Source organism: Chlamydotis macqueenii, chromosome 3 (assembly GCF_036417535.1).
Source record: "Chlamydotis macqueenii isolate bChlMac1 chromosome 3, bChlMac1.mat, whole genome shotgun sequence".
Lineage (NCBI taxonomy): Eukaryota > Metazoa > Chordata > Aves > Otidiformes > Otididae > Chlamydotis > Chlamydotis macqueenii.
The window spans coordinates 120,178,662-120,193,053 of NC_141558.1; the positions used below are offsets into that span (position 1 = coordinate 120,178,662).

At 36.2% G+C, this 14,392-nt stretch overlaps 1 protein-coding gene across 1 annotated transcript in view; it reads left to right on the forward strand.

The window, feature by feature from the left end:
• Window positions 1–10,950, forward strand: part of ESF1 (ESF1 nucleolar pre-rRNA processing protein) — a 33,496-nt gene extending 22,546 nt beyond the window's left edge. The window contains exons 10-14 of the mRNA XM_086743827.1: window positions 1,524–1,645; window positions 3,124–3,214; window positions 8,280–8,347; window positions 9,263–9,409; window positions 9,990–10,950. Coding sequence (XP_086599953.1) covers window positions 1,524–1,645; window positions 3,124–3,214; window positions 8,280–8,347; window positions 9,263–9,409; window positions 9,990–10,289 — 728 coding nt within the window. The 3' untranslated portion in view covers window positions 10,290–10,950. The remainder of the gene's footprint in view (window positions 1–1,523; window positions 1,646–3,123; window positions 3,215–8,279; window positions 8,348–9,262; window positions 9,410–9,989) is intronic.
• Window positions 10,951–14,392: the final 3,442 nt, after the last annotated feature.

Here is a 14,392-nt window from a genome sequence, read left to right on the forward strand (position 1 = left end):
GGTCAGATATGTTGCGCTTCTATGGGGACCCTCAGAAAACTGTCATGCTCTGAAAGTAAAGAGGAAGCTTCCTTCAGCAAAGTGTTTATCCCCCTTTCCCAACTGTTGACAGGTCAGGAAATGCGAACTTGAGGGCTTCTCTTACACCATACCCATAACAAAAGGACACCGAAGAGATGCAGATCTGAGTCAATGGTCTAACAGTTACAGTTCCTCACCGAATCTAGTGAGAGTGGTACTCTTCCCCTTTGATCTTTCAGATCACCTAGCTGCGAAATACAAAAATTACCTTTGGTCACTTGGTGTGGCTAACTAAATAACAAGATGCTTTACTTCTCTTGCAGCTTATTTTGAGCTGGTAATTAGTGATAACAGAAGACATTCATTCAAGCATTTTCTTTTTGTTTCTTTGAGAGGCTGATATGTTTCTAGCAGTCTATGCCTCTGCTTCTTGTTAACAAATACTTTTTTTTTTAATTTAAAAAAAAAAAGCGCTATTTACCTTATGCGTTGAATCTGAATTTAGGTTTACTGTCATACCAGATTTATACTGTTTTTTAATTTTACATAGTTTTCTGTTGTTAAAGCAGATTGATACTAAGTAGCTTTAAAAGGCTAGATGACTTGAGAATAACTTGTCTAGTTTAACTTAATGCATGTTGTGTTATGACATTAGTGTATAATGAAAGAAATTCTTTGAGTCTTAATTTACATTTTTCTGTGCTTTCTAGCTGCGGATTTACTTTTACTTTAAATTTTTTCAAATAATAGCTTATTGTTCTCTTTTTATAATTATGGACGAAAAACACACTGGTCATCAGAGATACTGCAGCGTTGTCACAGTGTGATCACAGAGGCAAAGTTCCAGCAATGGAGATGCTATATGTAGCAACTTTATTGTGTGAGTGAGGCATCCTGGTACAGCAACAGCCAGATAATCTCTGTGTGAAATGGCAAGCACCAGCTATAGAGGCTCAAGCCAGCTGTGAGCGACCCTGTATTCTGATAGTGATTTAACATTTCAGAATTGTTGTCAATCATTTGTACTTTGTTTTGCCATGCACAAAAAATGGGAATGACTGGACTGTATTCAAAGTGTTTTTGTGAATCTTAACTAATTATAGTATGGTACATTAAGTATAAGGGCTCTATGTATGTCTACTGTTATTATTTTTATTGTGTTACTCTCATCCTTAAAAAGTGACATCTGTAGACTGCACAGTTTAATGTCTGGAGAAGAGACCTTTCTGAGGAATAGCAAGAGTGTTGGGAATCAGATATCACATAAGCAAGCTGCCCTTCTGGCTCTTGTACAATTTATTACTGAAGAAATGTTTTATTTGGAAAAACACATCTTGTAAACTGATCTTATTTACAAATAAGTTGTTTCAAGCAATGTTTATATTGCTTTCACAGACTTGTTAAAGAAAAACTAGATGATTCTTTTACAAAGGAGCAAACAGTTGCTTTTAAAAAAAAATCAGATTAATCTAATTTCTTTAACTTACTGTTTTTTGTTCTAGGCCTCAAAGAAAGTGCTGAAGAAATGGTCAAAAACAAGTTGGAAGGGAAGGATAACCTAACTCCATGGCAAAAATATCTAGAGAAGAAGAAAGAAAAAAGAATTCTTAAAAAAAAGAGAAAGGTAATGTTTACATTGGCCACTTAGGAAGTTGTTGTTGTTTGTTTGTTTTCTTAGGTTGCCATTATTGTTTGCTTTCAATAAATTAAATAAAAAATTGTATAGCTTCCAGTACTATTTTAGAGTTCGAGTGTGCAGTGGTCACTCGTTTGGAAAGTCCTTTAGTGCCTCATCAAACTTAAAAAACTAAAGGGTGTTCAGGGTACTACTAATTATATATAATATGCTTACACAAAATTTTGTTTATCTACTTGTGTTGCTTTAATGATAAATAAGTCATAATAACAGTTGGGTTTTAATTTGTATTTTTGAAGGCATTAGGAAGGGTCTTTTTGCTACAGTATGCATATCAGTTCAAAGTTGTTTGAATAACGGTAACTGTCGTTTTGGAAATTTTTGGCATAAAATAACACTGACTTGTTTCCCAAAGCTGTAATGGCAAAGAATTAATTGCTATGAAGAACTATTCAAATTTCAAACTGCAAGAGCAAATTTGATAAATAGCTCTGTGTATGAGTAACAAAACGGCAATATAGTAATGTGAAAATTATTGTTGCTTCATCTTTCCACACACAGAAAGTAATGGTGAAGTAACTGACTCTTGTAGCAGTAATGTGCAAAAGTAGGCAGATAAATGAAATGTTTGTGCATATGCTAGGAAAGAAGGCATATGACGTACAGAATCTAGCTTACCTGAATTCTTCAATTACTCTGAATATAATTCATGCTGCAGAATAAAGTTCTTAAGTGTCATCTCTACAACTGGAGTTACACTGTGCATTCCAGTTAGCTGTAATTGGCATTTGATGAGTAAATTCTTAAACCTTACAGAAGACGAGTGGTCTTTAACAGAGTAAAGTTCCACAGTTAGATAGTAGAGCAGCTTTTGCTATCATAATATTCTTGTTCAGACTGATAAATGAAGTCAAGGGGTAAGGTGTATAACACAATTATTCCAGTAATAAAATTTGTTCATTTAAATACAAACTCAGTCTTTATGAGTTTCAGAGCACAAAATGAAGCTCATTGCTCACATTCTTCCCCAGACAGAGTTTTTGTGGAACATAATGTAAGGACAAAACAATGCTATGATTTTGTAATTTATTGGTATGGTTAGCTAACACATCACAGTTTGTGGGTGTGATAAAGATCCTTGGAATAGCCTTTATCCTTTAAATATCCTTGGAATAAAGATCCTTGGAATATCCTTTAAATATCCTTTATCCAAGGATAAAGATCCTTGGAATATGTAAATAGCCCTTCTTCAGGTACATAAAAAGCTTTCAGTCTGTGCAAACAGGTTTAAAATTGTTGATTTGTCTTTACTAGCAATTTTTAGTGTATTGTAGTTTTATGATGTTCAGCACACAGTATTTCAGTTTGCATCTTCATAAGTTACTAACAGAAGGAACATCTAACTGCAGTGAAGCTTAAGTAGTAGTTTATATATTGATCGAAATAATATTTGTGCTTTGTTACAGGCTACTGCTGAAAAAGAACAGAGTGAAGATGAACTTCCACCTGATGTTGATCTCAATGACCCATATTTTGCTGAAGAACTTGAGAAAACAGGTGGGTCAGGACAGGTGGAATAGATCTACCCGTTCTTTAAATCATGAGCTTTAGAAACAAAGTCAAGCTAGAGTAAACACAGAGATAGCATGTTCAGAATGAAATAAAGTAGGTGTCATTTGCCTAAAATTGCAGGTGCTGTTCTTGTAAAATGATGTGTATTGTGATATGTGGAATGGTAGGGAACATTGTTCTCTTAGCTTTCACTAGAGACCATTATTTAGCCAATTTCTGGGGATGGCTGTTAGAAACAAGCTGATCATCTGCTCCCCTGAATATTTCAGAGAACAGAACTTCATTGCCTTCCAAGCTTGTTTCCTTTTGTATAAGAGGAGCCAGATATGTATGGATCCCTTTGAAGTTTGGGTCAGTTACATAATTGCCAGATGTTTTTTCATCTTAAACAAAGTTGCCTTTCAGAAGCAATCAATTTTCTTTTCTCTTAGTCTGATAGACATATTTACTAGTGTACTCTGGCTGCCCAGAAACCCCAAATAGTGAAATGTAATATTTTGGGAAATGTCTTGTCCAGTTTAGAGATTTAGGATGCCTTTTTTACAAGCTTTTTAGTCTGATGTTTAAGTTAGCTTTCACTGTGGTAACAGCAAATTTATTTTGAGTATGATTCTGCTGGTTAAAATTTTAAGCTAGGGATGATCAATAAGTGTGAGTTCCTTGCTTTCCATGCTTTTGGGACCCAAAATCTAAGGGTAGCTCATACTATGGTATGTTAAAAGAAGAAAAAAAAGATAGGAAAAAAAAAAAAGATAGCAACACATTTACAGATATTGCCAGTCTGTTTTGGTTGGGTTTTTTGAGTACAGCAGTGCAGATCCAAGTTCCATGTAAAAAGCGTAAATTACTTTTAATTTGATAACAGCTAACATAGGCTTCTGTTTTGATTGTTTGACGTTTATATTAGGAGAAAGTAAATAATTAAAAAAGAAAACTTGGACTTCTTTGTGTATTAATGTGCTGATGTATCTGTTTTAATAGTCTCAAGTACAGAATATTAGGGTGAGTCCTATCCTTGTTTTATAGAAAATATCACAATTTAAGGTGTCATGCAGTGCTATTTTCTGCCATGCTTTCCTGGTGTGTTGTGTATCAGTTATTTCAGGACTCACTGTAAAGATACCATTCCTTCCACCACTTAAAAAAAAAAAAAAATCTATAATAGCAAGATTATATAAGTACTCTGACTAATGTTTGATGTTTCACCTTTCTATGTGAAATCTCTGAAAAAAATATTTCTCCTGCATTACATAAGAAATCATTTGTGTCATGGAGGAGTTCAGCAGAGAATGTTAGTATCTTCAGATCCTTAAACCTTCTTGTCCATAATATAGAGAACAGGCTTTTAGTGTTCATGGAGTCTTTGGGGATAATAAAATAGACATAAAGGTTAAGAAAATGAAGCTTTTGTCTGCAAGATTACTGATAATCTACTGAGAAAGAGGAGAAAAACAGAATGTGGCTAGCCCTGGAGAAGTTTTAAAGGGAGAGTACAGTGGTTGGCTGCAAGCCAGTTGATATTTTAACAATGATTGCACAGCAGAACTTTGTCTGGTTTTCACCAAGTTTACCCAGAACAGCCTCTGTCTCATAGCTGGGGTTGTTTTTAAGCACAGCTAGCTTATCCAGTTGGGGAAAATGGGTTACAGTCTTCTTGGAACTAGGCAGTAGCTCTGCAATAACTTGGATGATCGTAATTTTTCATAAGCCTCCCACAATTCCCCTGAAAGATTGAAATTTCTCCCTTAAACTGACTGTCAAATGATCTTAGATTATGCTGAAAAAGCATATGATAGGATATGTTTGCAGACACAAGGTGGACCAGAGCAGAAGCTGTGAGGATACAGTAGTACTGTTAGGGTTTTACAGTGGTGTATTTGCTCCCATGCTGAAATCACTTCCTGAACATAACGTGTATGGGTCTTATACATAAGTTAGTTTTTGACAAGCTGAGACATATGAAGGGAACCAAGAGTGCAAGGGGCCTAACAAATTTGAGTGCTGTGAAAGGAAAACTGGAAACTATGGGAGGTCTACTCGAGCATATATCAGGTTTGTCTTTGTTCCTGACAACTGTCTGTAAAGCAGGAAATGATTCTTACACTGATGCTTCACCTTGGGAGAGGCAAGAAGAGCAAATTTTTCGTGTCTGTTGTACCCAAAGAAAGTCTGTGCAGGTTGCAGGTGTGTGCAGATTAGCTCTCCTGAAATTCATGATGGTGCTTGCTTTGCACAAAGTTTTCATATGTGCATAATCCATACGTGGTTTTTCACTAGTACCATGGACTAAAATGTAAAATGCAGGATATGTATGAGCCTTGATGTTGCATTTCAGAAGCTTGACTCTAGTTTGATATTGCCAAGAAAAAAAATCACTTGTCGCTTTAGTTTTATATTGCTCCAAAAATCTTGTAAATCTTTCATTTGGCTTGGCCAGTTTCAGTCTTACTGCATCTGTTTCTGTGGGGTCTCAGGGTTCATGTAAGACAGAATGACTTTTGTAGCTTAAACTGTTGGAAGATTAATAGCTGAATAGTGTAATTGCTTGTTAACATGAAAGTAGTGTCCTGCTTTTGGAGATCATGAATAGTTTCAGAAAACTTTAGACTATTAAACATAGTTTCTGTTGATCCTCCTTTGAGGAAAAGGGCTATGTGTCTTTACACATTTCTATAACTCCTGTAAGTTCCAAACCATCTGATGCTTTCTCATGATCTAATGTATGATATATGTAGGAATTGATGGCTTTTTAATGCTGGAAGTTAGCAGTGCGACTTGGGGAACATAAGAGGTTAACAGCAAAATCTGAATACAGTTGTAGAACTTTGAAGATAAAGATCTTAGCTGTATTAGTAATTCCTTTACCATGTGTCTTTGCGAGGCTTTTGAGACTGACTTTTAAGCTTCTGAGTAAGGCAGGTGAGAGGTCTTGTGAGAGGAGTGTTTGGTCTGGGGTCGATCTCTGTATTTGCAGGCTCGAAATTATGATTAGCTTTTACTTATTAGCACTGGAAAGTTGTTTATTTGCAAAATGATCATTGCAAACTAAATTCTTGAGCTGAAAATGAGCCGAATGGCAGCTTGGGAGGGGGCTTGCAGCAGAGACTAGAAGCTTTTTCTCACTGGCTGGTGGCAGCTACCGGTTCTGCATAGCATTGAAGGTAGGCTGCTGTTGTAGGGTGGACCAAATCTGATTAAAAGATGGCAGTGGGGATTAGGTGGTAGGTAGGGTGGACCAAATCTGATTAAAAGATAGCAGTGGGGATTAGGTGGTAGGTAAAATCTGAGGGTTTGGAGTCAGTTGTGGAGGGCTCTTATCACAGGTTTTACAGTCACATGTGTGCAAAAGGTCGGGGAGACTTCCAGAATGTATGTGGGGAGAGGGACTAAAACAGGAGAGAGAGAAAAGTATGTATTTGTGATTATTTTCAGTATGATGCAAAGTTGTTAGTGTGCAGTGTGATTTCGGGTACCAAGCTGTTTTTATTAGCTGCATAGGGTCGTAGCAAGAAATGAATAGTTTGATACTAGTGCCTGGTTTAACCCCATCTGCAGCAACAGGAGTCTCAGAAGGCATGAAGATAAGCTATTTTCACTTCTGTGATTCTAGATATAGTGAAAGGCGAGGGAAGATGACTTGAGAAGCGCTTCTTTCGGGGATCTAGTTTGTATCTCTGTGTTTTATTTCCTCTTCTGTAGTTTAGCCAGTTCTGGGAAGATACAAAAGATTTCATAGTTGTTGAAGTCTTACAGAAGACATTTATTTCTTCCTTCTACACATTGACAGAAATTGTATATGTTAGGTAACAACATTATATATGAATCTGATTTTCCTGCATATTTTCTGGAACTACGAAATCAACAATTTAGTTCTTGAGCTGATGGCATTGTGCATCTGGGTAGTTTCTTTTTTGGTGGTGGTGGTTTATTTCTTCTAAAAATCAATTCCAGCTTGGAATCCATTTAGAAATAGTCAAGAGAATAGACAAGGGAGAAAAAATGTTCTTCAAGACATATGTCCTCTTCTAGAGTATACTTGGTGATGTAACTTGACATTTTTCTGGCATGTTTGTATTTCTAGTCTGACTACAAATATGGCTTAACAAAATGGAGCCAAATATCTTCCTTAAGAGTATCCCCAGTGGACTGTAATAAATTGCCTGGGAATGTAATTCCGAGCTCAAAGGTCAGAGTATGTGATTCAGGTCAGGAAACCTTCTGCTTTTCCTGCTTCTTCTTGATCGAGGTCTACAGGCATTCCAAAGAGAATAATTTGATTTTGTAGGATTTATAAACAGGTCTGTTGTCATTAAAATTTGTTTGACTAATGTCTTATGCTGTTGCTATTCGTTATCTCTATCTTTTCAGTATTATGTATCTAAAGTAAATTCTAAGAGAGTAAGAAATCTTCATCAGGATAATATTCCATCCAGTCTGAACATTGTCAATCATATTTTCATTCCTGTGATTCTGTTCAATTCTCTTTTGCAAGGGTTTGTTTTTTTTTTTTTTTTTTTTTTTTTGTGCTAGAGTGGCTAACAGCACAATATGGGCTTTTTAGCCTTGCATATAAATTTTTACAACTGTTTGTTTTTGTTTTTGTTGGGGTTTTTTTTGATCGATATACTCTTATTCAGCTGGCAGACTTACATTCTGGATACAGAGAAGAGATGCACATTTGCTTTTTATTCTGAAGTGCTTACTACATTGTCCACTTAAGTAGAAAGAATGAACAATTTGAAAACTGCAGGATACTTAAATTAAATTTATGAGGCTATAAACTAATTTATCTTTAAAATGCCCTGGGAGTGGAGTAATGTCATATGTTTGCCAGCACTGTTGTGATACTTCTCTCTACTGCTCTATGAGAAATACAAACTTATTTTTTCTAACTGCTGTTTTTTCTTAACTTTTCAGCCTTTTTCCACATGTGACATTTAAGTATTGGTTAAAAGAAAATGAGATGCACTTAGAGCTTCTATTCATAGGTAAATTATGCTATTATGCATAAGCTTGAATAAATGTGTGCATGTCCTATATTTGCACTTAGGTTTAAAGAAGAAGCCAGAATCGATTGAAAGTGCCTCAGAAGATGAAGATGAAGTTGAAAAACAGAAGGTAAAGTGGTTTAAAATGTTAAGAATTACAGATGTTGCATTGCTTGAATTCTGCAAATATTTAAGTTACATGTTTGTGAGTGGAACTACTGCATTCCATAGGATGGCAATGGAATAAAACTGCATAATTTTAATAGTGAGAGCTTTTGGAACAAAAACTTCCCAGGAAGAATGGTAGATGGTCCGTGCCTTGATGTTTTAAGATGACAACAGGATATCTTTCTGGAAGGTTTATAGTTGAACGTAGCTCAACACAGGTAGGTAACACTGCGGTGTAAGGGCTCGGAAGCCGTGTGGTTGAGCTGATAGTCCCTCTAGCGTTAAAACTACACCAGTATGATCAGAGGGCTGGAGCACCTCTCCTATGAGGACAGGCTGAGAGAGCTGGGGCTGTTCAGCCTGGAGAAGAGGAGGCTCCGGGGAGACCTTACTGTGGTCTTCCAGTACCCAAAGGAGGACTACAGGAAAGATGAGGATAAACTCTTTATCAGGGCCTGTTGTGATAGGAAAAGGGGTAATGGTTTTAAAATAGAAAGAAGCAGATTCAGACTTCATATAAGAAAGAAATTTTTTACACTGAGGGTTGTAGAACACTGGAACAGGTTGCCCAGAGAGGAGGTGGATGCCCCATCCCTATTTGAGGCCAGGTTGGATGGGGCTCTGAGCAACCTGATCTGGTTGGAGATGTCCCTGCTCCTTGCAGGGGGGTTGGACTACATGGCCTTTTGGGGGTCCCTTCCAACCCAAACTCTTCCATGATTCTATGAATGTTGTATGGATAAAATAGTAGTTCACTAATAACCCTATTTCAACTCATTTATATGTTTGTAAACTCATACAGACTTTAATGGGCTGCTGCATGTTTCATAGAAGACGTAATTTAATTGTTTACGTGGACTTTCTTATTTTGTAACAGGCTGAAATGGCCCTCCTTATGATGGATGATGACGATGATGCCAGACAACATTTTAATTATAGAAAGATTGTAGAACAACAGAATTTGAGCAAGAAGAAAAAGAAGCTCTTAATGAAAAAGAAGGAATTAATAGAAGATGACTTCCAGGTAAGGGTCTACTTTTGATTTTGAGGCTCAGCTAGAACCTTTGGTAATATCAGTTATTTTCAGGACAAATGTGATGATCTCATATCCTTCTCCCTTACTTTATCTGAAGGAGAACAACTTAGACCTACCTTTTTAGGGGGTTAAAGGCTATTTTCAAAAAGCAAGAAATATTCTGATACAACATAGAAAGGGGACAGATTCAAACTCTGTGTAAGATAACAAGACAATATTTATGCAAAGCTTTGTGCAAGTATTGCCTAAAATACTCATGGGTATGTTTTTTCTGATTGTTATCCACTGCTTCTTTCATCCGGGTCAGTTCTCAACAACAAACCTTTCCTTGCTCTGTCGATGGAAGCATATACAGAATTTGTGCAAGCATTCACGTGTCTGTTTTACCAGTAGTATCTTTGGCTCTCTACCCCACACTCACTGGGATTGTGTGACTGGAGCAGTTCCCGGAACAGCGAACAATCTCATGAGCTACGACACCTTAAGCAGCTCACATTTTTTTGTGTTTTAAATTTTTGCTGTCATGGGTAAAGGTTACCTAAAGTAAATTCTCGTTTTCTGCCTTCAGGTAAATGTTGCTGATACAAGATTCCAAGCCATGTTTACTTCCCCCCTGTTTAATTTGGATCCTTCAGATCCAAATTTCAAGAAGACAAAAGCAGTAGAAAAGATCTTGGAAGAGAAAGCCCGCCGAAGAGAGGAAAAGGAGCAAAATCTTCAGGAGGCGAGCAAGGAGGAGGAGAACAAGATGGCAAAGAAAGGACAGGTCGCTAAGAAAGCCATAGATCCTGCCTTGTCAATGCTAATAAAATCTGTCAAAAATAAAACTGAAGAGTTTCAGGCAAGGAAAAAGCAGAAATTCAAGTAACTGAACTTTTGTTTTTACTCAGACTTTACTTCAGTCTCAATTCTTCTAACTGACAACACCAATTAAAGTTACTACAGCCAGCTCTCATTCCTGTCCACTTAAAATTTCCCCAAAGCCACTTAATTATGGTGGTGAGTTTTGAAGTAACTAGAGTAATAATCACTTTTCTTCTGCCACAACAAACAGTGTTTTGTATTGTTATTGAAAAACTACATCTTAAAAACACGTAAGTAAGGAATTGATGGCTTTGGGGCAGTTTTGTGTTTTTTTTTTTTTAATCGTGCTGTCTATGAAAGATGGTAGAAGTGCTGAAAATGGCTACAAAAAGGAGTCATAATTATGGTTGTATCTATAAATAAGAAAAACACTTCTGCAGAGGTTTATTGCTGAGACTAAGTGGTCTTGATGTTTTTAATTCCACAGAAGTCTGTAAAACATATCCCTGTTGATAAAGAAGGTAGTAATATAGCTAGAAATAGAAGAAATCTTGTATACAGTTTTTTTGTATATTTTTAAAAGATTACATATTTCCTTCATTAATTTCTCCTTTAAATACTTGAAGAGTTCCTGGATAATGGAACTAATTAACAGAAATGTTGCCATTTAGAAGTGTTTCATTAATATATATTGGAAATAAATGGTTTCAACTGGCCTGAAGGAATTTTGGGCACTTAGCAGTCTTGTTGTCTTTTGCGCCTAAATGAAAATATGTCAAAATTAAACTTTTTGCTAATAATGTTGCATTCCCATTAGTATAGCTACACTTATGCAAAGTTCCAGCATTGCAAGTGTTAAAAAAGCAAGAAAGAAGTCAATTTTGGAATACAATTTTAGAAACCCTGTTGTTTGGGCATATTAGTATTTGTGTCCGTGATGAACATACTGGTGGTGTGGAGAAAATACGGTAGGTAGAAAATTATCTTTCTTCCCTGGAGTGTGGGTATTGATTTGCCTTAAGGTTTGGTTTGGGTTTGTGTTGTTTGTTTTTGTTTTGGGGCTGGGTTGGTTTTTTTTTAAGTATTTGCTGTATCAGCTCTAATGCAAATACAACATTATCAAAAAAGAGCGAAAATTTTACAAACAAGGAGCGGAAAGGTAATTTGTAATTTTAAAGAAGTATTTTTAATTTCTAAGACTTCCTACTAATTTAAACAAAGAATTGTATTAAAACAGAGGTTAGAAACTATAGGTAATCAAAACTAGTGTTTATATGAAGGAAATACATCTCAATATGGAAAGGAGATTATGGAGTCATATTTAGCACATGAGAGGCTGTATACCTGATGTCCAAAATGGACAAAGTAATTAAGAGACACAATACAGAAATACGAGTGGAGATGGTTTTTGCAAGAGTGCTTTGCAATGATGTGCTTGAGGAATACTTGCAGACCTCCAACATTTTATATTTAATTGCTCTTCATAAACATTTGAACATCTTCAGATTAATTTTCAAGTAGCTACCAGAAAAAGTTGAGATACTACGGTCTTTTGTACATAACTGTGATTCAGCTTCTGTGGCTTCTCAGCCTTTCAAGCAGTATGGTAGGACTCAATAAACCCATGTTTTGTAGTTTGAACTGACCAGCTGTGATGGAGAACAAGGAAAATTTGTCCCCCTGGCAGTCTCAGGAACCTTCTGAACATGGGTGTGCAGTGGAGAACAGCATAATGACATTCAGCAAGATAGGAATTTAGAAAGAAAGAAAGGAAAGAAAGATGCTTTGTGAAACAGAATTTTTCAGCAAGGAAAGTGTTACTGCATCTCACCACAGGAGAGCCAGTGGTTACTACTTAAGAAAATGTTAAATGTCTTCTAAAAGTGACAAAGGTGTACATATATGCATCTGGTAGAGTGGATAAGGAGACAAGCTTCTCCAATAATGAAAGATCATACTCATTTTGTAATAAAATTTACAGCATGGAAAACAAAGTAGTTGTCTTCAATGCAGTTTCTTAAGAGTGGTACATATGATATGATGTCCAGGCAGAAAGTTGAAAAACTGCTGAAACAGTAAAATTTAGAGGTACCATCTATTTGTACAGATTTTTTTTTTTTCTATGTGTGATTCATTGTATGGCTTATCTGTTGTAGGCAATATGAAATGCACTAGGGACACTAGCTTTGAATTCAATGAGATTTAGAGATTGGATGTACTAATGTTAGTAATGATGGAAGCGTAAACATACATGTATAAAGCACGTGGAAAATTGGACAGCTGAGAGCAAAAGGAGTCAAATGAAGGATCCACTTTGTCCAGTGGTCTCTGACAGGAGATACTAATGGTGCACTGGCAATATGGCACCTTGTCAGTGGGCAAGTGGATAAAGTCATAATTGTTTTAACTGTTTCTTTTGGGTAGGACTAATTGTTGTAGGAAATTACTTTGTAACACCACCTTTTTTGTTCCTACCTCTGTAGGAAGAACAGAGTTTCATTCTGTGTTGATGCACTTAGAAATTCTGTTTTAATACTGGCTCCACAGACGGTCTCCCGTAACTTTGTGTAATAATTTGTGTGGAAAAGCAAATTTGATGGGGGATGAAGGCAACAAACTCCACTGTCTCTTGAATCCTCTAACCCTGCCAAGTTCTACCAAATACTTCTGGTCTGATGCATTTGATGTGTGCGCTGTAACAAAGGAGCGATCCTTGTTTGTGCACTAGCAGTGCCGTGGCCTGCTGTGTTTGACTTCCTGGCAGTAGTTAAGTAGATTCACTTAAATTATCAGTGCTTTTCTGTTTGGGTTTCTGCTTTTATAACTTTACTGGAAAACAGCACACGGCATCGGTGAATCTCCGCTCCTCCAGAACACCCAGATACACTGAATGACTCACTGGTACAAAACTCTCAAACTGGTACAAAACGGAACTTCAGCAGCTCTGCAACGCATCTGTCCTCTACAGTAACTTTTCTGGGAGACTAATTTGGGAAAAAAAAAAAAAAAAAGTTATATGATTAAAAAGTCACAAATAGTGATGACTTCTTATAGAAATTAGATGGTATAAGTTATGTTGTGTCTTTTCTTCATGTGTACGTGTGCTGGTTACCTTCTTTGCTGGAAGCATCTGAAGATACTCTGACATTCCCCCTTAGGAAGCCTAGCCTGAACTTGGAAGCCATAGCAAAACAAAATACATAAAAATATGAAGGCAAATTTGACAGTGATTTTAACTATTGGTTGAAAAAATATTTTGCTGTGTGGTAATGTGTATTGGCTATCATGTAAATGCTTAATGTATGATAATTTTATCTAATGAGATGTTCTTTTTCTTCTCAAATTGCTGAGTCCTGAGGGGGCATCTTGGGAAGAACTGCAGGATCTGTCCCAGCATGCATCTTAGATGGGAAATTTTTGGTCTGTTTACAATATGATTAGGTTTAAATTCTCTGGTTTTTTCTCCTCCTTTTAAAAAAATCAAGTTATTAATTACCAGTTGCTAATGGCTCAAAGCCCTTCATCTAATTTCCATAATTCCAGAACAATGCTAATAAATCTGAAATTATTTCTTTGTGTGTTTTCAGCAGGAGCCTATCTCAGAAGTCTGGTAAGAAGTGGTCATGTCTCATCTAGAATTCCTGTCAATTCATTAACCTTGGTAAAACAAAACAAAGGATGTTTTTGATCATCTCATCCCTTTAAACATGAAAATATGATCTACAAGGTCTAACCTCTGAACTTTAAAATGTGATTTTATTTTTCCCTTTCACTAAACCAGCAAAAGTGATGGCAAGCAAGTAAAATAACACATTAAACCCCAGGACTGTTAAAAGTGAGACACAACTAATTTTTCTAGCAACTTATGGAGGTCTGGTATAAAGTAGTTTGTCTCCAAGTTGGCAGCCACCAGAGCTCATGCTAGAGTGTAAGCCAGACATTTAAAGATCTAATATTACAAGTGGAAATCACAAGAGGGTTTGATTTATTTAAAAACCCAGAAAGATCAGACAACCAGACATGCAGAACCACATGTTTTCTATTATTCCTTCCTTCTAAAAATTAAATGTATTATTTCCAATTAATAGAAAGTTGGCTTTTTGTTCTTTTCATATTTCAGTACTGTCCAAAAATAACAGTAAGTCATGCTATCACTATATATATATA